Source organism: Bombina bombina, chromosome 4 (assembly GCF_027579735.1).
Source record: "Bombina bombina isolate aBomBom1 chromosome 4, aBomBom1.pri, whole genome shotgun sequence".
NCBI lineage: Eukaryota > Metazoa > Chordata > Amphibia > Anura > Bombinatoridae > Bombina > Bombina bombina.
This window is the reverse complement of record NC_069502.1, coordinates 741,066,885-741,090,106: the sequence shown is the minus strand read 5'-3', so window position 1 is coordinate 741,090,106 and position 23,222 is coordinate 741,066,885. Positions and strand designations below refer to the sequence as shown.

Below are 23,222 nucleotides of genomic sequence, written 5' to 3'. Positions count from 1 at the left end.
AGGATGTGTACAGCAAGCAAGCCCCCCTTGTTGCTGTACACATCCTGGTGAGGGATAACTTGTGCCCCACTATTGTATTGGATCATTAAACATACCTACAGCAGCCAAGTCTGCCTTCACAGAAAGTTCCCACCAGGACACAGCAATCAGCTGCTTTTCCTTTACGCTGCTGGAGCAGCGAGTAACACCCTGAGAGGAGCCGATGAGAAGCCTGTGACGTCAGACGCCGACTCACATGTGCAGAGGTTTGCACACTTCTATCTCCAGGAACGGCAGTTACTGCAGCCGCGGTCCAAGCCTTGACCGAAGGATTTCTTCTCCTCGGTAACACCCTCTGAACACTCTCTTGACTTACGGTACAGTAAACTGTATCTTTTTGTGGTACAAGCCGTTATTTTCTTTCCACTGTTCCAATATCGGCATTCATTTGCATACGGCCACCTGCACTGTGTTGATACATATGAACTTGGTGCTTGTCTTTTAAGTTTTATTTTATTTTATGATATCACTGTTATGCCATATCTTTTAATTATCATTTTTATGCTATATCTTTTTTATGTCATAGATTATCAATTAGTATCTGCATTATTCATCATTTATAGGTTTTAACCTGTTTTTTCATTAGGATTTTTTCCTAGTTGTATTTACATTACAGGGAGACGTCCCTATTTTTAGTGTATATATTTGTGTATCTTATTCTATATGTTTATTAAATTTTCACTTCAATTCCAAATATGGTGTGTATACTTTCAGCTTGTTAGCGCACTTTCTCTATCTTGAAGCTTTGGCTTCACTATTTGGTAGACAATTGGGAGGCAGATTATCTCAGCCGCCAGACTTTACATCCAGGGGAGTGGTCTCTCCATCCAGATGTGTTTTCTCAGATTGTTCAGATGTGGGGGCTTCCAGAGATAGATCTCATGGCCTCTCATCTAAACAAGAAACTTCCCAGATACCTGTCCAGGTCCAGGGATGTTCAGGCTGAAGCAGTGGATGCGCTGACACTTCCTTGGTGTTATCAACCTGCTTACATCTTTCCTCCTCTAGTTCTCCTTCCAAGAGTGATCTCCAAAATCATCATGGAACAGTCTTTTGTGTTGCTGGTGGCTCCAGCATGGCCACACAAGTTTTGGTATGCGGATCTGGTTCGGATGTCCAGTTGCCCGCCTTGGCCACTTCCGTTATGGCCGGACCTACTATCTGAAGGTCCATTTTTCCATCGGGATCTCAAATCATTAAATTTGAAGGTATGGAAATTGAACGCTTAGTTCTAAGTCATAGAGGTTTCTCTGACTCAGTGATTAATACTATGTTACAAGCTCGTAAATCTGTTTCTAGAAAGATTTATTATAGAGTTTGGAAGACTTACATTTCATGGTGTTCTTCTCATAAATTCTCCTGGCATTCTTTTAGAATTCCTAGAATTTTACAGTTTCTTCAGGATGGTTTGGATAAGGGTTTGTCTGCAAGTTCCTTGAAAGGACAAATCTCCGCTCTTTCTGTTTTATTTCACAGAAAGATTGCTATTCTTCCTGATATTCACTGTTTTGTACAGGCTTTAGTTCGTATTAAGCCTGTCATTAAATCAATTTCTCCTCCTTGGAGTCTTAATTTGGTTCTGAAGGCTTTACAGGCTCCTCCATTTGAGCCTATGCATTCTTTGGACATTAAACTACTTTCCTGGAAAGTGTTGTTCCTTTTGGCTATTTCTTCTGCTAGAAGAGTTTCTGAGCTATCTGCTCTTTCTTGTGAGTCTCCTTTTCTGATTTTTCATCAGGATAAGGCAGTTTTGCAGACTTCTTTTCAATTTTTACCTAAGGTTGTGAATTCTAACAACATTAATAGAGAAATTGTTGTTCCTTCCTTGTGTCCTAATCCTAAGAATTATTTGGAAAGATCTTTACATTCTTTGGATGTGGTAAGAGCTTTGAAATATTATGTGGAAGCTACTAAAAATTTCAGGAAGACTTCTAGTTTATTTGTTTTATTTTCTGGTCCTAGGAAAGGTCAGAAAGCTTCTGCTATTTCCTTGGCTTCTTGGTTGAAACTTTTGATTCATCAAGCTTATTTGGAGTCGGGTCAAACCCCGCCTCAGAGAATTACAGCTCATTCTACTAGATCAGTCTCCACTTTGTGGGCTTTTAAGAATGAAGCTTCAGTTCATCAGATTTGCAAAGCAGCAACTTGGTCCTCTTTGCATACATTTACTAAATTCTACCATTTTGATGTATTTGCTTCTTCGGAAGCAGTTTTTGGTAGAAAAGTTCTTCAGGCAGCTGTTTCAGTTTGATTCTTCTGCTTTTGATTTAAGTTTTTTTCTTTCAAAAGTGAAAATAACTTATTTTTTGGGTTGTGGATTACTTTTTCAGCGGAATATGGCTGTTTTTATTTTATTCCCTCCCTCTCTAGTGACTCTTGAGTGGAAGACTCCACATCTTGGGTATTGATATCCCATATGTCACTAGCTCATGGACTCTTGCCAATTACATGAAAGAAAACATAATTTATGTAAGAACTTACCTGATAAATTCATTTCTTTCATATTGGCAAGAGTCCATGAGGCCCACCCTTTTTATGGTGGTTATGATTTTTTGTATAAAGCACAATTATTTCCAAATTTCCTTTGTTGATGCTTTCTACTCCTTTCTGTATCACCCCACTGCTTGGCTATTCGTTAAACTGAATTGTGGGTGTGGTGAGGGGTGTATTTATAGGCATTTTGAGGTTTGGGAAACTTTGCCCCTCCTGGTAGGATTGTATATCTCATACGTCACTAGCTCATGGACTCTTGCCAATATGAAAGAAATGAATTTATCAGGTAAGTTCTTACATAAATTATATTTTTTTCTTTCATGATTCAGATAGAGAATACCATTTCAAACAACTTTCCAATTTACTTCTATTATTTAATTTGCTTTCTTCTCTTGTTATCCTTTGCTGAAAGGATTATCTAGGCAAGTTCAGGGGCAGCAGAGAACCTAGGTTCTAGCTGTTGATTGGTGGCTGCATATATATACCGATTGTGATTGGTTCACCCCTGTGTTCAGTTAGAAACCATTAGTGCATTGCTGCTCCTTCAACAAATGATACCAAGAGAGTAAAACTGATGAGATAATAGAAGTAAATTAGAAAGTTGTTTAAAATTGTATTCTCTATCTGAATCATGAAAGAACATTATGGGGTTCATGTCCCTTTAAGCACATAGTTTAGTTTCAAAATAAACAGCTGTAACATCAATTTTTTTCATTAAAAAAACAAGACAAAAAAACAGAGCCAGAGATCAGTGGAGGATCCAGGACAGTCAGGATTACTGTTCCCTCTCAGAGGGACCGCACATAACCTCCAAATGTGCACATTTTATTATGTAGCCTAGAGGCAGTTCTGGATTTACTTGAGTGAGGAAGGGAGCTTCTGAAAGTGGGGAGTGGAGGTGAGAGGAGCCCGGCAGCAATGCAGCTTGTTACAGCTGCTTTGCCATACCTCAGTTACAGTCTAAGGGAACCGGCTACAACTACAGGCAGACCCCGGGTTACAGACATCCGACTTAAGTACAACTCGTACTTACAAACGGAGAAAATAGAGCTTTATCGCAAATCCTTCTTTCAAGGATAACCCAAAACACTCAATATCCAATTGTCACAAGGACAGAAAGTGATGTGAAATTTACTGAAAAGGGGCTCAGATAGCAAAACAAACTTTTCCCTATGCTATCCAAAACTAAAAAAATGTTTTGCTAGAGTTACACTTAAAAAAGTGCCTGTTCCAACTTACATACAAATTCAACTTAAGAACAAACCTACAGAACCTATCTTGTTCGTAAATTGGGGACTGCCTGTATTCATCATGTACCGGGAGCACACACATTACTACTGATTAAGCTCCTATTCTGCACTGTGCTGTATATATAACAAACATGCTACTACCCAGCTTAAAGGGACACTGAACCCATTTTTTTTCTTTTGTGATTCAGATAGAGCATGCAATTTTAAACAACTTTCTAATTTACTTCTATTATCAAATTTTTTTTCCGTTCTCTTGCTATCTTTATTTGAAAAAGAAGGCATCTAAGCTATTTTTTTGGTTCAGTACCATGGAAAGCACTTGTTTATTGATAGGTGAATTTACCCACCAATCAGAAAGAACAACACAGTGTGTTCACCAAAAATTGGCCGGCATCTAAACTTACATTCTTGCATTTCAAATAAAGATACCAAGAGAATGAAAAGAATTTGATAATAGGAGTAAATTAGATAGTTGCTTAAAATTGCATGCTCTATCTGAATCACGATAGCAAAAATTTGGGTTCAGTATCCCTTTAAGTATAATGTATCAAAGAGGAGGTTAAATCAGCAGCAGTGAAGCAGGATGGTTTCCAACCAACTTGCCTTCATAAGGAAGTAGCCTGCTAGGGAACCATGACAACGGTGATGTCATGGAGTTGAAGTAATCCTGCCTCATTGGTTTAGCTGAGGCACTGAGATGACTGACAGCTGCATCCTCCAATAGCTATCATTCAGCATGCTCTCTGTCACCCTGCACTGTGAGAGTTACACACACAGTGTTATGATAGTGCAGCTGCAGGAAGCAAAAACCTGCTACAGATAAGTCAAACTTGTTTAATGTATATTGTGGCTGTTCAGTTGGGTAGAAGATAATAAGTAATGCCAGAGTTATTCTGTATTCTAAACTCCTCATGCCTTTCCTAAACTGTGAGTTTAAAACAAGAAAAGTAAATCTCTTTTGTCAAAAAAAAAACACGGTATGCACATTTTGTTTTTTAATCTAAAAATATTATCATCCAGTTTACATCATGGCCAGTCTATCTATCTGTCTATATATCTTATCTATCTGTTCTTCTCTCTATCTATATATTCTCTCACTCACTCACACAAATGCATACATACAATGTTCGGGTTTGTCTTCAAGAAAAGATGGCAACCATACGCGAGGCCTAATTATTAGTGCCCCCCCCCCGTGGCGGCTGGTGAATTTTTAAGATGGTGGTGCACAAGACCCCGCCCCTTTGAGAACGCCCCACCCTTCGAATGGCCCCACCCATTTGAACCAAAACCTAAACTCTTGAATCTGATTATATATATGTATTGGTCTGATAAACACTATTTATACATATCTTACTTATATTACATATATAATATCTTTATAACAGCAGCATGCTCTTACCTTACACCTCTTCTATTCTATTCAATATTGCAAGTATGCGCCGAAAGAAGAACAGTATGAGAGCGTGCTGCTGTAAAAAAAATGTGTCTGTGTATGTGTCTGTGTGTAGTAGTAGTAGTGTTTATGTGTGTGTGTGTATATGTGTCTGTGTGTAGTAGTAGTAGTGTTTATATGTGTGTGTATGTGTCTGTGTGTAATAGTAGTAGTGTTTGTGTGTGTGTGTGTATGTGTCTGTGTGTAGTAGCAGTAGTGTTTATATGTGTGGGTATGTTTTATAGCCATAATATTTTTTGTCAGGGTATAACACACATACACACACACTTTCATTATTTATTTTGTCCCCTTTTCCTGCATTGTGAAATTTCCAATTTTCCTGAGTTTCTATGAAGTAATGGGTATTGCCATATTAAAAAGTAGTTATCCTTTGTCTAGTCTCTTCTACTGAGGACAATTGAAAACAAAAAAGTGTGCAAATGAAAACTTTTAAAATATAGCAATGCTAAAAAAGTGTTTTAAAATGATAAAATTACTTTAACATTTGTATAATACTCCACAAACCATTGTTTGCACAGTTGCACACTCTATGTCCCTAATTGCCCTCAGCAGAAAAGATTAGATAAGAAGCTAACATTGTATACATAGTTCTTAAAATTTAAACTGGTATTTTAAAGATACATCTACATATTCCTAAGGTAACCTTTGCTTTCATTATATCTTCAGTAAAATAAATGTTAGAAAAAAAATAAGAAAAATGCATACATTTTTAGTAAAATAAATGTAAAATTAAAAATAAAATATTTTGGGTGTGTCCACAAAGCTTTTAGCTAATTTTTGTATATATAGATGACAACCTTTGACTTTAATTGTTAACATTTCCCAAGACACACAAATGTATGTACATATGCAGACAGTCACACAAAAACGCATATACGTTAGTATGTATATATATGTACATTCTAAGTTTGATGAACATTTGTCTTTACACTTTCAATCAACAATCTGAGCTAAGCAATTAATTTTGAAGCAGCCCTCATGTAATACACTTGTAATGGAGATAACATTTCCCACCATGCATGCATAGATTCTATTCTTAGTAAGCTAAGATGGTTAATGAGTAATTTGCTTCCTTTAACACAAAACTGACCCTCAGAAAACGAAAACCATTTCTTGTTTAAGCTCTTGACAGCTCTGAAAATAACTGTAGGCAGCTGCCATATACATATTTTATCCCCATGATTATTTGCAGTTCTGAGAACATTCATACTGAATAAAGTTATTTACAAGTGCCCTTTGCCTGTGCTTTTCATGCGTTGCATGTGTCAGAAGAAAGGTTAGGTTGAGGACAAGCCAAGGTAGGAAATTATGGCGCCATATATATCGATAGAGACACATTAAAACAGTTTTTATTTTAAAGCCATAGTACCTGCTCTGTATGAATGAAGATCCTCTCCTGACAGCCTCCTCTTCCGCCCACACAAGTAAGGCCAAGTCCGCCTAGCTCAGACGCTGCAAAAGTAATTGTCTAGTTTATGGCGTAACTGTTACGCCCCTGCCTCCTCTCCTCCCACACTGACACACATAGTCAGCTCAGCTCTTAGTGTGCGAGTGTCACGTGACAGCTGGCTCCCGCACACTAAGAGCTGTGCGAACAGGGAGGCTATGGGCTGGCCTGTAGGTGGCGCTGCAGTCAATGCAGTTTTAAAGTGGAAAGTGCTTTTGCCTATACTTCTATGTATCGCACGTGCGATACATAGAAGTATAGGCAAAACAGCCCTTTCCACTTTCAGGTTTCAGCCTAATATGAGTCTCAAAGAAGACAGCACACAGGAAAATAATACATAAATATAATATAAAATAATATAAATAAAAATAAAAATTGTCATAAATTTTTTTTTCTCATTTTTTTTTTCTTAAGTTCTGCTCATTTTTCCCCCTCTCCTCTGCCCCCTGGGGGTTCACGTGCGACAGTGCACATATGGAGGAGCCTCCACTGGTGCCCCCCCAGTTTTGACTGTGGTATCTTATGTGCCCCCCCCATATATTGTTACTAGAGTCGCCACTGGTTCTCAGGTGTTAGAAAAAAATGTCAGACAAAGGGCTTTAACATAGACATATATACATGTCTATATACTTGTACATATGTATTTATGTATTTACAGACATATATACACAAATAAACACATAAATACATATGTATACATATATAGACATATATATACTTCTTTTGAGAAGTTTCTACCTACCTACCATAGAGTGCGCCCAGGCAATACTACTAACAGTGAGTGCTTGGATCCTACAACTAGCAAATACTTGAAAACCTTCCTTATAGCACCCTGCAACGCCACGCTGTGGCACAAAGTATCTACAGCTACCCCAGAGGTGAACGCACACATTACACATGGAGCATGCAACAACCATACACACCCAGGACACTGAACAGGATGACTGCAGTGAAACCTTTGCCTATACTGATGAAGATGCCGACAGGATCTTACAAGAATGCGAACAGGGTGAACTAGGGGAGATACCCATTAACCTATTCTATAAATTACTCAACTTGAAATGGAGGGAGATAGACTATAAACTGCATGCCAACAATATAGCAGATTACTACAAAAGAAGGATGATACCCAGGGGTCTAAGAATGAAGAGCATTCCAACTATTGGAAGAAACAACACAGAGTTCTGCAAAAAATGGTGCAGTATTCTAAACAAATGCTCCTTTGACCTGATGCTACTCATACTGGAGGAGGTTACCAGACTAAAAAAACAGATTGGAATGGACATTGGAGCCCTTGAACAAAACAAAATGGATACACTATGCAATGACCCCAAGGAAGACTGGCTAATGAAACTACAAGAGAAAATTGACAAATACCAACAAGATCTAGTCAACTTTAAAAATAAGAAACAACTGACCGCAGCAAGCTGAGGCCAAGCCTGAAGAGCATTAAATATCGCTCTTAGTTCCAGAATTTTTATCGGAAGGAGTGTCTCCTCCTGAGTCCACGAGCCCTGAGCCTTCAGGGAGTTCCAGACTGCACCCTAGCCCAGAAGGCTGGCATCTGTCATTACTATAGTCCAGTCTGGCCTGCGGAAGCTCATCCCCTTGGACAGATGGACCTGAGATAGCCACCAGAGAAGAGAATCCCTGGTTTCTTGATCCAGATTTAGTAGAGGGGACAAATCTGTGTAATCCCCATTCCACTGACTGAGCATGCAAAGTTGCAGCAGTGTGAGATGTAGGCGGGAAAACGGTACTATGTCCATTGCCGCTACCATTAAACCGATTACTTCCATACACTGAGCCACTGAAGGACGAGAAGTGGAATAAAGAAAACGGCAAGAGTCTAGAAGTTTTGACAATCTGGCCTTCGTTAGGTAAATCTTCATTTCTACCGAATCTATCAGAGTCCCTAGGAATGAAACTTTTGTTAGAGGTGATAGAGAGCTCTTTTCTTCATTCACCTTCCACCCATGGGACCTCAGAAATGCCAGAACAATGTCTGTGTGGGACCTGGCAACTTGAAAAGTTGACGCCTGTATCAGAATGTCATCTAAGTAAGGGGCTACTGCTATACCCCGTGGCCTTAGGACTGCTAGAAGGGACCCTAGAACCTTTGTAAAGATTCTTGGTGCCGTGGCCAACCCGAAGGGAAGAGCCACAAACTGGTAGTGCCTATCTAGAAAGGCAAACCTGAGAAAACGATGATGATCTTTGTGTATCGGGATGTGAAGATAAGCATCCTTTAGGTCTACGGTAGTCATATAGTGACCCTCCTGGATCATAGGAAGGATGGTTCGAATAGTCTCCATCTTGAAGGATGGAACTCTGAGAAATTTGTTTAAGATTTTGAGATCTAAGATTGGTCTGAATGTTCCCTCTTTCTTGGGAACTACAAACAGATTTGAATAGAAGCCCTGACCCTGTTCCTCCTGCGGAACTGGGTGGATCACTCCCATAATTAGAAGGTCTTGAACACAATGTAAGAATGCCTCTCTTTTTATCTGGTTTGCAGATAAAAGTGAGAGATGAAATCTCCCTTTTGGGGGAGAGGTTTTGAATTCCAGAAGATAACCCTTGGACACAATTTCCAATGCCCAGGGATCCTGGACATCTCTTGCCCAAGCAAAGGGACGAAAACTAGACTGTTTGGTCCTTAATTTGGTGGACCTGTCTTGAGGAAGGGCGTGACCTTTTCCTCCAGTGATGTCAGAAATGATCTCCTTAAGTCCAGGCCCGAATAGGGTCTGTCCTTTGAAGGGAATGTTGAGAAGTTTAGACTTTGAAGTCACGTCAGCTGACCAGGATTTAAGCCATAGCGCCCTGCGCGCCTGAATAGCAAAACCTGAATTTTTAGCCGTTAGCTTGGTTAAATGAACAACGGCATCAGAAACAAATGAATTGGCTAGCTTAAGGGCCCTAAGCTTGTCAATAATATCTTCCAATGGGGTTTCAACCTGTAGAGCCTCCTCTAGGGACTCAAACCAGAAAGCCGCAGCAGCAGTGACTGGGGCAATGCATGCAAGAGGCTGGAGAATAAAACCTTGTTGAATAAAAATTTTCTTAAGGTAACCCTCTAATTTTTTATCCATTGGATCTAGAAAAGCACAACTGTCCTCGACAGGGATAGTGGTGCGCTTAGCTAGAGTAGAAACTGCTCCCTCCACCTTAGGGACCGTCTGCCATAAATCCCGTGTAGCGGCGTCTATAGGAAACATCTTTTTAAAAACAAGAGGGGGAGAGAACGGTACACCTGGTCTATCCCATTCCTTAGTAATAATTTCAGAAAACCTTTTAGGGATTGGAAAGACATCAGTGTAAGTAGGTACTGCATAGTATTAATCCAATCTACATAATTTCTCTGGGACTACAATAGTGTCACAGTCGTCCAGAGTTGCTAAAACCTCCCTGAGCAATACACGGAGGTGTTCAAGCTTAAATTTAAATGTAGACATATCAGAATCAGATTGAAGTATCTTCCCTGAATCAGAAAATGCACCCACAGATTGAAGCTCCCCTGCTTCATAGCTACTAAAACGTCAGAGAGCTCTGTATTTATTCTAGTCCCAGAGCTGTCTCGCTTTCCTTGCAATCCTGGCAGTTTAGATAATACCTCTGTAAGGGTATGATTCATAACTGCCGCCATGTCTTGCAAGGTATACGCAATGGGCACGCTAGATGTACTAGGCGTCCCCTGAGCGGGATTTATAGGATCTGACATGTGGGAAGAGTTAGACGGCATAACTTCCTCCATGTCAATTTCTTCTGGTGATAAATTTTTTAAAGCCAGAATATGGTCTTTGTAATCTATAGTAAAATCAGTGCATTTGGTACACATTCTAAGAGGGGGTTCCACAATGGCTTCTAAACATAATGAACAATGAGTTTCCTCTATGTCAGACATGTTTAAACAGACTAGTAATGAGACCAGCAAGCTTGGAAACACTTTAATAACTGTGAACAAGCAGAAAATAAAAACGGTACTGTGCCTTTAAGAGAAAAAAACAATCACAGAAACTGCAAAACAGTGAAAAAAGCAGTAAATCTTACGAAATTTTTACAGTGTGTATAATAGGCTAAAAGAGCATTGCACCCACTTGCAAATGGAGGATTAACCCCTTAGTTTCAAAACCGGATCAAAAAAACGATATAAACGTTTTTTAAACAGTCACACAAAACTGCCACAGCTCTACTGTGGCCCTACCTGCCCATACAACGACTTTGGAAGGCACAAAAACCCTTTAGAGAGGTCCTAAATGTTCAGGGGACTCCTTCAGGGAAGCTGGATGTCTCAAACTGTAAAAACTAATGCACAATTTAGGCTGAAAATAGGCCCCTCCCAGCCTGTACTCACAGTGAGAGGGCCTAAAAAAAACTATCCCTAGGCAAAATCTAGTCAGCCATGTGGAAAAAACTGGGCCCCAGAATAAAGTTTTATCACCAATATGTAATAAACGTTCATACACCTTCAGCAAACGTTATATCTATTCAGTAATGTGAGTAAATAAAAAAAATATTACCCTTTACAGCAAGCATGATACCAGTCGTTATTAAATCACTGTAATCAGGCTTACCTTATATAAATCCGGTATTGTCAGCATTTTCTAGCATATCATTTCTCTAGAAAAATCTAAAACTGCACATACCTCATAGCAGGAGACCCTGCACGCTATTCCCCCAGCTGAAGTTACCTCATCTCTTCAGTTATGTGTGAGAACAGCAATGGATCTTAGTTACAACCTGCTAAGATCATCAAAGACCACAGGCAGACTCTTCTTCAACTTTCTGCCTGAGGCTAAAATAGTATAACTCCGGTACCATTTGAAAATAACAAACTTTTGATTGAAGATAAACTACATTAATGCACCACATCTCTCTAGCTACTTCCTATCTTGTCGAGAGCTGCAAGAGAATGACTGGAAGGTGGCAGTTAGGGGAGGAGCTATATAGACAGCTCTGCTGTGGGTGATCCTCTTGCAGCTTCCTGTTGGGAAGGAGAATATCCCACAAGTAATGGATGATCCGTGGACCTTACAAGAGAAAACAAAGAGTGACTCGGTCAGGCATGGCCCAGAGGACATAGTGATCAACCTTAGCTCAAGATTAATCACAGAACTGGAGAAGGAAGTCCTCAACAAAGGTCTCAGCTTTGTACCTACCCCAAAGACGGACATGTTCATCAACCATGTTGAACTTAACAGATTACAGAGACAACTCAAGCTAAAGGACTTCTTCAGGACTGAACTGCAGACAAGTGATAACCCATTCTACACAAAAAGCAAATTTGAACCAGTAAACACACATCCGGCTATCAGAACCTACATAAAGGTCTGCACGCAGGAAATTGAAAAGACAAGCAAAAAACTTAAGAACAGAAGACAAAACCTCACTGTAGCACAGAGGAAAGCACTCAAAAACTTATCAGAGGATACCACCATTGTCATACGCCCTGCTGACAAGGGCGGAGCTATTGTTATAATGGATTATACCTACTACAGAGATGAACTCCTTACCCAACTACATGATGTCACAGTATACAAAGTACTTACTACTAATCCCACACATTTATACAAGAGGGTGGTGGATGACATTATCAATATGGCAATCCAAAATAGATACATTGATGAAAAGCTTGGAGAATTCCTCACCACTACCTATCCAAAGTGTCCCATCATATATACGGTTCCCAAGATCCACAAATCACTAACCAGCCCTCCAGGAAGACCAATAGTGTCTGCAAGAGGATCCTTATTCCAACCTATAGCCCAATACATAGACCACTTCCTACAGCAGACTGTCAAACAAACAACATCCTTCCTCTTAGACTGAAAAACACTGATCACAACATTGAACTCTATTGCTAACATCAAACAGGAAAGCTTCTTTGTGACTCTTGATGTCAGTAGTCTGTACACCATCATACCCCATGATGTGGGTATCATTGCGACAAAAGAATTCCTCACCAAAGACACCATGTACTGTGGCCCCCCTATTGAATTCATCTTGGACCTGATCCACTTATGTCTAACACACAACTATTTTAAATTTGAGAACAAATTCTACTTGCAACAAATGGGCACCGCCATGGGCTCCAATATGGCACCAGCCTATGCCAATTTATTTATGGCTTGGTTTGAGGAACAGTAAATCTACCCTAGAAGCATGGACAAAATCAGCACATACCGCCGGTACATTGATGACATCTTCCTGATCTGGAATGGCAGTGAAGATGAACTCATACAGTGGTACCATGAAACTAACAATGCACTTCCATACGTAAAGTTCAAGATGGAGTATAGCAAAGAGACCATCCACTTTCTTGATATTGAGATCTATAAAGACAAGACTAACACAGATATAAGGATCGGTACAACACTCTACTCAAAACCCACAGACCGGAATTCCCTCTTAACAGCAAACTCCTACCATCCACCGGCACTCAAGAGAGGAATAATAAGGTCCCAAATGCTGAGAGTTATACGCAATAACAGCAACAAGAAGAACAAAGAAGCACAGCTTGAAGCTATGAGCCAACAATTCTTACAGAGAGGATACAAACGCACTGAAGTTGAAGCAGTCATGAAGGACACCTGGGACTTGACACAGAGTGATCTACTCAACAAGACCATAGGAACAAAGATTAAAGAAGACCGTATGAACATGATGGTCATATTCAATCCCACCAGTAGATCTGTCCAACAAACAATAATTAAGAACTGGTTCATTTTGAACCAGGACCCTACACTTCCATTCTACAACCAACCACCACCCAGAATGGTATACAGCAGAACTAACAATCTTCAAGATGTTCTAGTCAAAACCACATTTGAGCCTGATCAGGTACACAAAGGATGGCTACCGACACCTAAGAAAGGGTGTTTCAGCTGCGGGAATTGTGTTACCAGCAACTCTTTCATTACAGGCTCTAAATTTCACCAGCCTCACAATGGAAGGACGATACAGATTCAACATAGAATGACGTGCACTACTGAATTTGTAGTGTATGTGATCATTTGTCCCTGTGGCCTGTATTATGTCGGGAAAACGAGCACGTCCTTCAAAGAGAGGCTTGCCAATCATCTCAGTGCCATCAGAAAGGCCATTAAAGAGAAAAATAGTTAACAACCTGTGGCACGACATTTCATGCAACAGGGCCACAGTGTAGCCATGTTGAGGTCTATCCTAATTGATTGGATACCACCCCTGATAAGAGGGGGTAACAGGGACAATGAACTCCTTAAAAGGGTGGCTAAATGGATACATCGACTGGAAACACTTATACCCAAGGGGCTGAACACTAGCATTGACTTTACCCTGTTCTACTGAGATGCTGTACCTGCTCTTTATTTGTAGTACTCATCATGTATGCATGTCTCTGCATCCTGTCCTGATAGTATCCCTACCTATTCCCCTGCAACACAACATTCTTGGTCATGCCCCTTTGGCCACCTGCATAGCCAATCCCTGCCCTATGGCATAAATTTCCTGTTCTAGTGAAACTTTGGGTATTGTGTTAGGTGCCCCTTACATGCTCCATATAGCTTACATACACACATTAACTTTTTTAATTCCTCCACACTATCCACGTACTCTCTCCATCCACATTTATTGCCCTGAATGAGACCAGATGGTAATCTTACTGATCGTTTTTCAATTTGCATTTTTATTTTCAGTTTTTTATTTTTAGGTTTTTTTTCAACCCTTGTACTGTTATGGTTTAGTGATGACATCCTCTGTTACTTTTCAAAATCCTGTCATTTTTGCCCATGTTTGTTGCTTTTGAAAAAATTGCCCCTCTCGTTACGGTTATTTTATTTATTTTTTGTTGCCATGACAACCTCACTATACGCGGTACGTCATTAGTCGTGGACTCCTACGGGGTATTTAAAGGCAGCGCAGATTACAATCTGCTCACCGCTGACCACTTGACACCAAGGATTACTGAGGTGAGTCTATTTGCTCGCACTCCGCCACGCTGCTTATATATTTTTTGCGGCAACAAGCCCTCTTACCATTTGGTCTCACGCATAGCTCTCAGGGGGGTGCCAAACCATTGCAGCCGTTCATATTCGCTGATACTAGTAGGCATTACACATTGATAATTGTGCTGTAAACACAGACCACAGTTAACGTGTCCCTCTTACGTTACACCCTATTACATGCACTATATGGGATTGTGGATTTACACAGTACGTGGACTCCTAACCATTTTTAACCACTAAATAACCTAACAGCTTTTATTGGTTTCTTTGATTCTATCTACACATGTGTTTCTTTACATTTACATCAGTGTGGTGAACTTTACCCTCATGACTCTAGACAGTTTTGTCATAGCATAAGAGATTCGTCTCATGCTCTGTATTTATTTGTATTCACTCGAGTCATTATGGGAATGTGTGAAATATTTTTGTTGAGAGTTAGAATTGCTATTGTTGACTCTTTCTTTACCACATTTTGAGCTCTGTCATGTACTTCATTGTTTATTCATTCACTGTATTGTATAGTATCTAAGCCTCTGGCCCTATAGCTACATTATTGATTGTATAAATTCTGTGACATTGCTTGCCATACATACTTTACCTATGTACTTAACACGTGTTAGTCATCATTGTTCCCAGTAAAGTTGCTACACATTATTTTTATTGTTCCTTCTCTCTATCTGTTTCACTTGGGACCTTGTATATAAATTTTTAAGTCCTGTGATGTGTCTTTTCCCCTTTGATGAAATTTACCTTATTTCCTTGCTCTTGTATTTTCTGTATATAGAACAGTCTTGACAAAGGTCCCTGCGAGGACCGAAACGTTGACTGAACTTATGAACTAATAAAATTGTTTTATATACCTGTGAGTGCCTCTTCTTTTGAGAAGTTTCTACCTACCTACCATAGAGTGCACCCAGGCAATACTACTAACAGTGAGTGCTTGGATCCTACAACTAGTATATATATATATATATATATATATATATATATATATATATATATATATATATATATAAGTGCATTAGAGCCCTTTGCAGCAAAGTAGAGGAAAACATGTAAAAGCATATTTATGCAATATTAATTAAATATTACTTATTAGAGCCCTTTGCAGCAAAGTAGAGGAAAACATGTAAAAGCATATTTATGCAATATTCATTAAATATTACTTTAAATATTTCACATTCCAATGTTCTTTACATAGCAGAATATTTTCTAAATGTCTATATATATATATATATATATATATATATATTGTTCCAAAATACCATCAGATATATGAAGAAATATGTATTTATGAATAAATAGAACACATCATTCTATGTGAAGAACAATAGAATGTAAAATGTTGATATTTTCATGTTGGGTTAGTGCACTTGAGAATATGCAATCGAGTTTGCACAAGTAGGGTGTTAGTTTGTTTGCTCCATTGACTTCTTTGGGGGAATACGTTAATGTGATTTCGGTATTCGAAGTTCGGGCTACCGCGCAAGAGAAAACTTTTTACAAGCGCAAACCGACATGCACAAAATGCTTACTTCTAGCAGAGAGTGCGTGCGAACAATAAATAGCGCTGCACTGGTAATCTGGCCATAAATGTGACAACCCCATGCACTTTAACCGTAACCAAGACCCCTCGAACTACACTTTAATCCTAACGTTAGAGTTTGGTGTATATCTGCATATTGTTGCTTAGTGGTGTTTGTCTAGCAGCCTGTCTCTCATTGTTTGGTAGTGTTTGTTAATCTCTCAGTCTGTAACATAACAGCAGTGGGAGTTAGCTGAACATATCTTGTGAGCCAATAAGAATGTGTAGGGCGACCAATCACCAGCAAGCTCCAGTAGTGCATTGCAGATCCTAGGCCTATTTATGTATGTTTTTTACAATTAATACCATGAGAATTAAGTACATTTCAATAGAGGTAAAATGAAGTCTCTTCTAATGGCATACTTTATAAGAACCATAAAAGTTTAAAGGGACAGTCTACTCCAGAATTTTTATTGTTTAAAAAGATAGATAACACCTTATTACTAATTCCTCTGTTTTGCATAACCAACACGGTTATATTAATACACTTTTTACCTCTGTGATTACCTTGTATCTAAGCCTCTGCAAACTGTCCCCTTATTTCATTTCTTTTGACAAACTTGCATTTTAGCCAATCAGTGCCCTCTCATAAGTAACTCCACGGGTGTGAGCACAATGTTATCTATATGGCACATGAACTAATGCCATCTTGCTGTGAAAAAATGTCAAATGCATTCAAATAAGAGGCAGCCTTCAAGAGCTTAGAAATTAGCCTACCTAGGTTTAGCTTTCAACTAAGAATACCAAGAGAACAAAGTAAATTTGATGATAAAAGTTAATTTGAAAGTTGTTTAAAACTGCATGCCCTATCCAAATCATGAAAGTTTAATTTTGACTAGACTGTCCCTTTTATTTTGACTTTTGTAATCTTAAAATATTTAGTGACCTAGCTTGCTTTAGTATAACATTTTCTGAGGTAAACTATGTTAATTTTACAAGCAACTTTTAATGAGATGAAAAAGGAACCTGGGTTTATTTCAGAAAGATAAGAATGCAATAAGTCTGCTAGCATAAGGGTCGATCCCAAATGACGTATCTACAAACATCCCCTTAGATTTAATGGCATTTGTTAATACCTACTTTTAATGTGCTGTTCAGTGTTCTAATCTTGTGAAGTTTATCGTTTATTGATGGGTTTTTGCATCGTTTGATAAAAGATTTCCTCAGTTCTCTCTTAGTTGACGGCCTTCGGTCTCCAATGGGTGACAAGCTTGCTTGTTCTAATGATTTATATAACCTCTCCATTTCATCATCATCAGTGTTTCTTCGTTGCTCTTAAAATACACAAAAAATAAAGATGAATGTTTTAAATGATGAAAGGACATTAAAGTAATATTTCTTTGCTGCGTCAAAGTATTTTGAAAAGATTTGTGTTTTTTTGTTTTGTTGTTGGAACATACAGTGTGTCAGAGTCCTCCAATAAAGATGTAGGAGTTTTGCTTATTAGCCAGTGAGCAATAAGTCCTCAAGGCAAAGGTGTATATAGCCATACACTTCCTGTTTAAAAAAAAAATCTGTAACATAACCTTTTTCATGTAATATATATATATATATATATATATATATATATATATATATATATATATATATATTAGAACACCGCCAGGGTGCTAGTGCAGGATAAACAGAAGTAACAAACTTGCACTCGCTGGTCTTTTTTAACACACTTTTTACTGTGAAAACATAGTGACGTTTCGGGGACAAAGTATCCCCTTCCTCAGACACAGTGTAATAGCATCTCATACAATATATAGAGCAAACAAACATAATAACCCCTCCCCACAATTAAGACCAAAGAAACGCCCAAATGCAGTCATGGTAACAACATTGTGACAATGATAAACAAACAGTGATCATGATATTGACATGTCAATAAAATATGTACAAAAAACTTCATGAAAATAATCAGTGACATTATAGTGACCTAACAGCAGCATGGAACCATAATTTCATATGAGAGGCAGTCACTACAATATTTAAGATTTGCATATTCAGAGATTATGAACAAACACTGCAGATAGCTATAATGTACCATAGGAATGGCCACACTCCATACTAAAACTCTGAAAAACATTATTCCACTGACCATATATAGCTACCTGATGGTATAGATCAATCTAACAGAGAGTCCCTAGTTTGTTAACAGCACACTAACCTCCGCCGGAGCCGAAAATCCGGAAGTACAGGGGAGGAGCACAGGATTTTCGGCTCTGGCGGAGGTTAGTGTGCGGTGTGCACAATAACAAACTAGGGACACGCTGTTAGATTGATCTACACCATCAGGTACCTATATATGGTCAGTGGAATAATGTTTTTCAGAGTTTTAGTATGGAGTGTGGCCATTCCTATGGTACATTATAGATATCTGCAGTGTTTGTTCATAATCTCTGAATATGCAAATCTTAAATATTGTAGTGACTGCCTCTCATATGAAATTATGGTTCCATGTTGCTGTTAGGTCACTATAATGTCACTGATTATTTTCATGAAGTTTTTTGTACATATTTTATTGACATGTCAATATCATGATCACTGTTTGTTTATCATTGTCACAAGGTTGTTACCATGACTGCATTTGGGCGTTTTTTTGGTCTTAATTGGGGGGAGGGGTTATTATGTTTGTTTGCTCTATATATTGTATGAGATGCTATTACACTGTGTCTGTGTGTTAAAAAAGACCAGCGAGTGCAAGTTTCTGTTACTTCTTTTATATATATATATTTAAATATGCACGAATGTAGGGCTTACTTCCAATTTGTTATAAAGGAAGAAACATTTAGTACAGAAAAACTTATTGTGCTTAAAGAGACATAAAATAGAAAAAGAAAAATGTAAAAGGGTTTAAACACATACTTAAAGTCACATCTGGTGACAAGAGGCATACATGTGTAGCTACCAATCAGCTGCTTGATTCCAGTATTGTATTTCTGCTCCTGAGCCTACCTAGGTATGCTTTTCAACAAAAGATACTATAAGGACAAAGTAAATTTGATAATGGAAATAAATTTAAATGTCTTTTAAAATGATGTTTGGTCTAAACAATACAACTTTAATTTTGGCTGTAATGTGCATTTAAAGGGACAGGAACCCCTATATAGAGCATGACATTTTAATCAACTTTCCAATGTACTTATTTTATCTATTTTGCTTCATTCTCTTGATATACTTTGCTGAAAAGCATACCTAGGTAGATTTAAGCGCTTACCAATTTGTAAAGCTAGCTCCCCATAGTGTATTAATGCTAAAGAAAGGATACTAAGAGAATAAAACAAAATTGATTATAGAAGTAAATTGGAGAGTTGTTTAAAATTGTTTTTTTCCCTTGATCTGTTTTCAGTGACTTGTTATACCAGCTGCAAAGTAACCATGTATGAAAAATGTATGTTTATTTTCTCTTGTAAGATGTATCGAGTCCACGGATTCATCCATACTTGTGGGATATTCTCCTTCCCTACAGGAAGTGGCAGAGAGAGCACCCACAGCAGAGCTGTCTATATAGCTCCTCCCTTAGCTCCACCCTCCAGTCATTCTCTCTGCCTGCTTAACTGCTAGGAAGGGCAAAGAGGAGTGTGGTGACAAAAATGTTAGTTTTTATTTTCTCAAGCAAAAGTTTGTTATTTTAAATGGTACCGGTGTGTACTATTTACTCTCTGGCAGAAAAGGGATGAAGATTTCTGCAAGGAGGATGATGATCTTAGCATTTTGTAACTAAGATCCACTGCTGTTCTCACAAGGGCTGAAGAGTACAGGAAAACTTCAGTTGAGGGAACAGTTTGCAGGCTAAACTGCATTAAGGTATGTTCAGTCTATTTTTTTCTAGACAGACTGTGTTATTTCTAGAAAAGGCTGGCAATATCCCCATGAGGGAAAGGTAAGCTGTAATCAGTAAAAGAGGAATCCAAGCTTGCATAAAGGGCTCATTAGTTACTGGTGACACTAATAGGAAAAAACGTTTTGGTTTAATTACAAATAAAACGTTTTTGAGAGACTTTAAGGGTGTTTGTGGCTTGTTTAAGGGTTATTAACCCACATGGCTAGTTTAAGAAACACTCTGTGGTGTTTTTTAGGCCCCATAACATCGAGTGAGGTGGGTGGGGCCTATTTTCAGTTGCACAGTTTATTTACCTCAGAAGCATCCAGCTACTTCTCCAGAGATTCCTGCTGTATTTGAGGGCTGTAAAGAGGTATTTTCCCCACAAATCGTTCCTAAAGGGCAGGTAGGCGCCACAGCAGAGCTGTGGCAAGGTGCTGAACGTTATTTTACCAGTTTTGAAGTTTTTTCAATCCGGTTTTTACATTAAGGGGTTAATTGTTTATTTGCATAGTTGTGCAAAGTTACTAAGGCTTTATGATGCTACTGTAAAAAATTAGTTGTGTTTACTGCTTTTTTACACTGTTTTGCAGAGTTTGTGCAGCTTTTTTCTCTTAAAGGCACAGTACCGTTTTTGTTTAAAGTGTTATTTACTTTGATTAAAGTGTTTTCCAAGCTTGCTTGTTACATTACTAGCCTGTTTAACATGTCTGACACCAAGGAAAATCCTTGTTCTATGTGTTTAGAAGCCATTATGGAACCCCCTCTTAGAATGTGTCCCACTTGCACTGATATGTCTATAAATTATAAAGAGCATATTTTAGCACTTAAAAATATTGCAATAGATGATTCTCAGTTAGAAGGAAATGAGGGTTTAGCATCTAGCTCTCCCCAAGTGTCACAACCAGTAACGCCCGCACAAGTGACGCCAAGTACCTCTAGTGCGTCTAATTCATTTACTTTACAAGACATGGCCACAGTTATGAATAAAACCCTCAGAGAGGTTTTCTCTAAACTGCCTGGTTTACAAGTAAAGCGTGTCAGCTCTGGGTTAAGAACAAATGCTGAGCCGTCTGACGCTTTAGTAGCCGTATCCGATATACCCTCACAATGTTCTGAAGTAGGGGTAAGGGATTTGTTATCTGAGGGAGAGATTTCTGATTCAGGAAAGACGCTCCCTCAGACAGATTGTGATATGACGGCCTTTAAATTTAAGCTTGAACACCTCCGCTTATTGCTCAAGGAGGTATTAGCTACTCTAGACGATTGTGACCCTATAGTGGTCCCAGAGAAATTGTGTAAAATGGACAGATACTTAGAGGTTCCTGTTTATACGGATGTTTTTCCAGTCCCTAAGAGGATTGTGACTATTGTTACTAAGGAGTGGGATAGACCAGGTATTCCGTTCGCTCCCCCTCCTGTTTTTAAAAAAATGTTTCCCATATCTGACACCATACAGGACTCATGGCAGACTGTTCCTAAGGTGGAGGGAGCTATTTCTACTATTGCTAAGCGTACAACTATACCTATCGAAGACAGTTGTGCTTTCAAAGATCCTATGGATAAAAAATTAGAGGGTCTCCTAAAGAAATTTTTTGTTCATCAAGGTTTTCTTCTCCAACCTATTGCATGCATTGTTCCTGTAACTACTGCAGCTGCTTTCTGGTTTGAGGCTCTAGAAGAGGCTCTCCAGGTGGAGACTCCATTAGAGGATATTATGGATTGAATTAAGGTCCTTAAGTTGGCTAATTCTTTCATTACAGATGCCGCTTTCCAAATGGCTTAATTAGTGGTAAAGAATTCAGGTTTTGCCATTTTAACACGCAGGGTGTTATGGCTTAAGTCCTGGTCTGCTGATGTGTCATCAAAATCTAAATTGTTGAACATCCCTTTCAAAGGAAAGACCCTATTCGTGCCTGCACTGAAAGAAATTATTTCAGACATCACTGGAGGGAAAGGCCATGCCTCCCTCAGGATAAAACAAATAAGATGAGGACCAAACAAAATAATTTTCGTTCCTTTCAGAACTTCAAGGGTGGTCTTGCTTCAGCTTCCCCTGCAGCACAAGAGGGGAATTCTGTCCAATCCAAGTCAGTCTGGAGACCTAACCAGGCTTGGAACAAAAGTAAACAGGCCAAGAAGCCTGCTGCTGCCTCTAAGACAGCATAAAGGGGTAGCCCCCAATCCGGGACCGGATCTAGTAGGGGCAGACTCTCTCTCTTTGCTCAGGCTTGGGCAAGAGATGTTCACGATTCCTGGGCTTTAGAAATTGCGTCCCGAGAATATCTTCTGGACTTCAAAGACTCCCCCCCAAGGGGGAGATTTCACATTTCTCAATTGTCTGCAAACCAGACAAAGAGAGAGGCGTTCTTACGCTGTGTAGAAGACCTACATACCATGGGAGTGATTCGCCCAGTTCCAAGAGCGGAACAAGGGCTAGGTTTTTACTCCAACCTGTTTGTGGTTCCCAAAAAAGAGGGAACTTTCAGACCAATCTTGGATCTCAAAATTCTAAACAAATTCCTCAGAGTACCATCTTTCAAGATGGAGACTATTCGGACTATTCTTCCTCTGATCCAGGAGGGTCAATATATGACTACCGTGGACTTAAAGGATGCGTATCTACACATCCCTATTCACAGAGATCATCATCAATTCCTCAGATTCGCCTTTCTGGACAGGCATTACCAGTTTGTGGCCCTTCCCTTCGGGTTGGCTACGGCTCCCAGAATTTTCACAAAGGTGCTAGGGTCCCTTTTGGCGGTTCTAAGACCGCGGGGTATAGCAGTGGCGCCTTATCTAGAAGACATCTTAATTCAGGCGTCAACTTTCCAACTAGCCAAGTCTCACACGGACATCGTGTTGGCTTTTCTGAGATCTCACGGGTGGAAGGTGAACATAAAAAAGAGTTCTCTGGTCCCTCTCACAAGAGTTTCCTTCCTAGGGACTCTGATAGACTCAGTAGAAATGAAAATATTTCTGCCGGAGGTCAGAAAATCAAAACTTTTAATCACTTGCCGAGCTCTTCATTCCATTCCTCGGCCATCAGTGGCTCAGTGTATGGAGGTAATCGAACTTATGGTAGCGGCAATGGACATAGTTCCTTATGCCCGCCTACACCTCAGACCACTGCAACTATGCATGCTCAAACAGTGGAAT

At 39.1% G+C, this 23,222-nt stretch overlaps 1 protein-coding gene across 2 annotated transcripts in view; it reads right to left on the bottom strand.

The window, feature by feature from the left end:
• The window catches only part of IPCEF1 (interaction protein for cytohesin exchange factors 1), a 326,897-nt gene that overhangs the window by 13,112 nt on the left and 290,563 nt on the right, over positions 1-23,222 (bottom strand). For both annotated transcript variants that reach the window (XM_053710985.1, XM_053710984.1), the window contains one exon: positions 17,333-17,526. In XM_053710985.1, the coding sequence (XP_053566960.1) occupies positions 17,333-17,526 (194 nt within the window). The remainder of the gene's footprint in view (positions 1-17,332; positions 17,527-23,222) is intronic.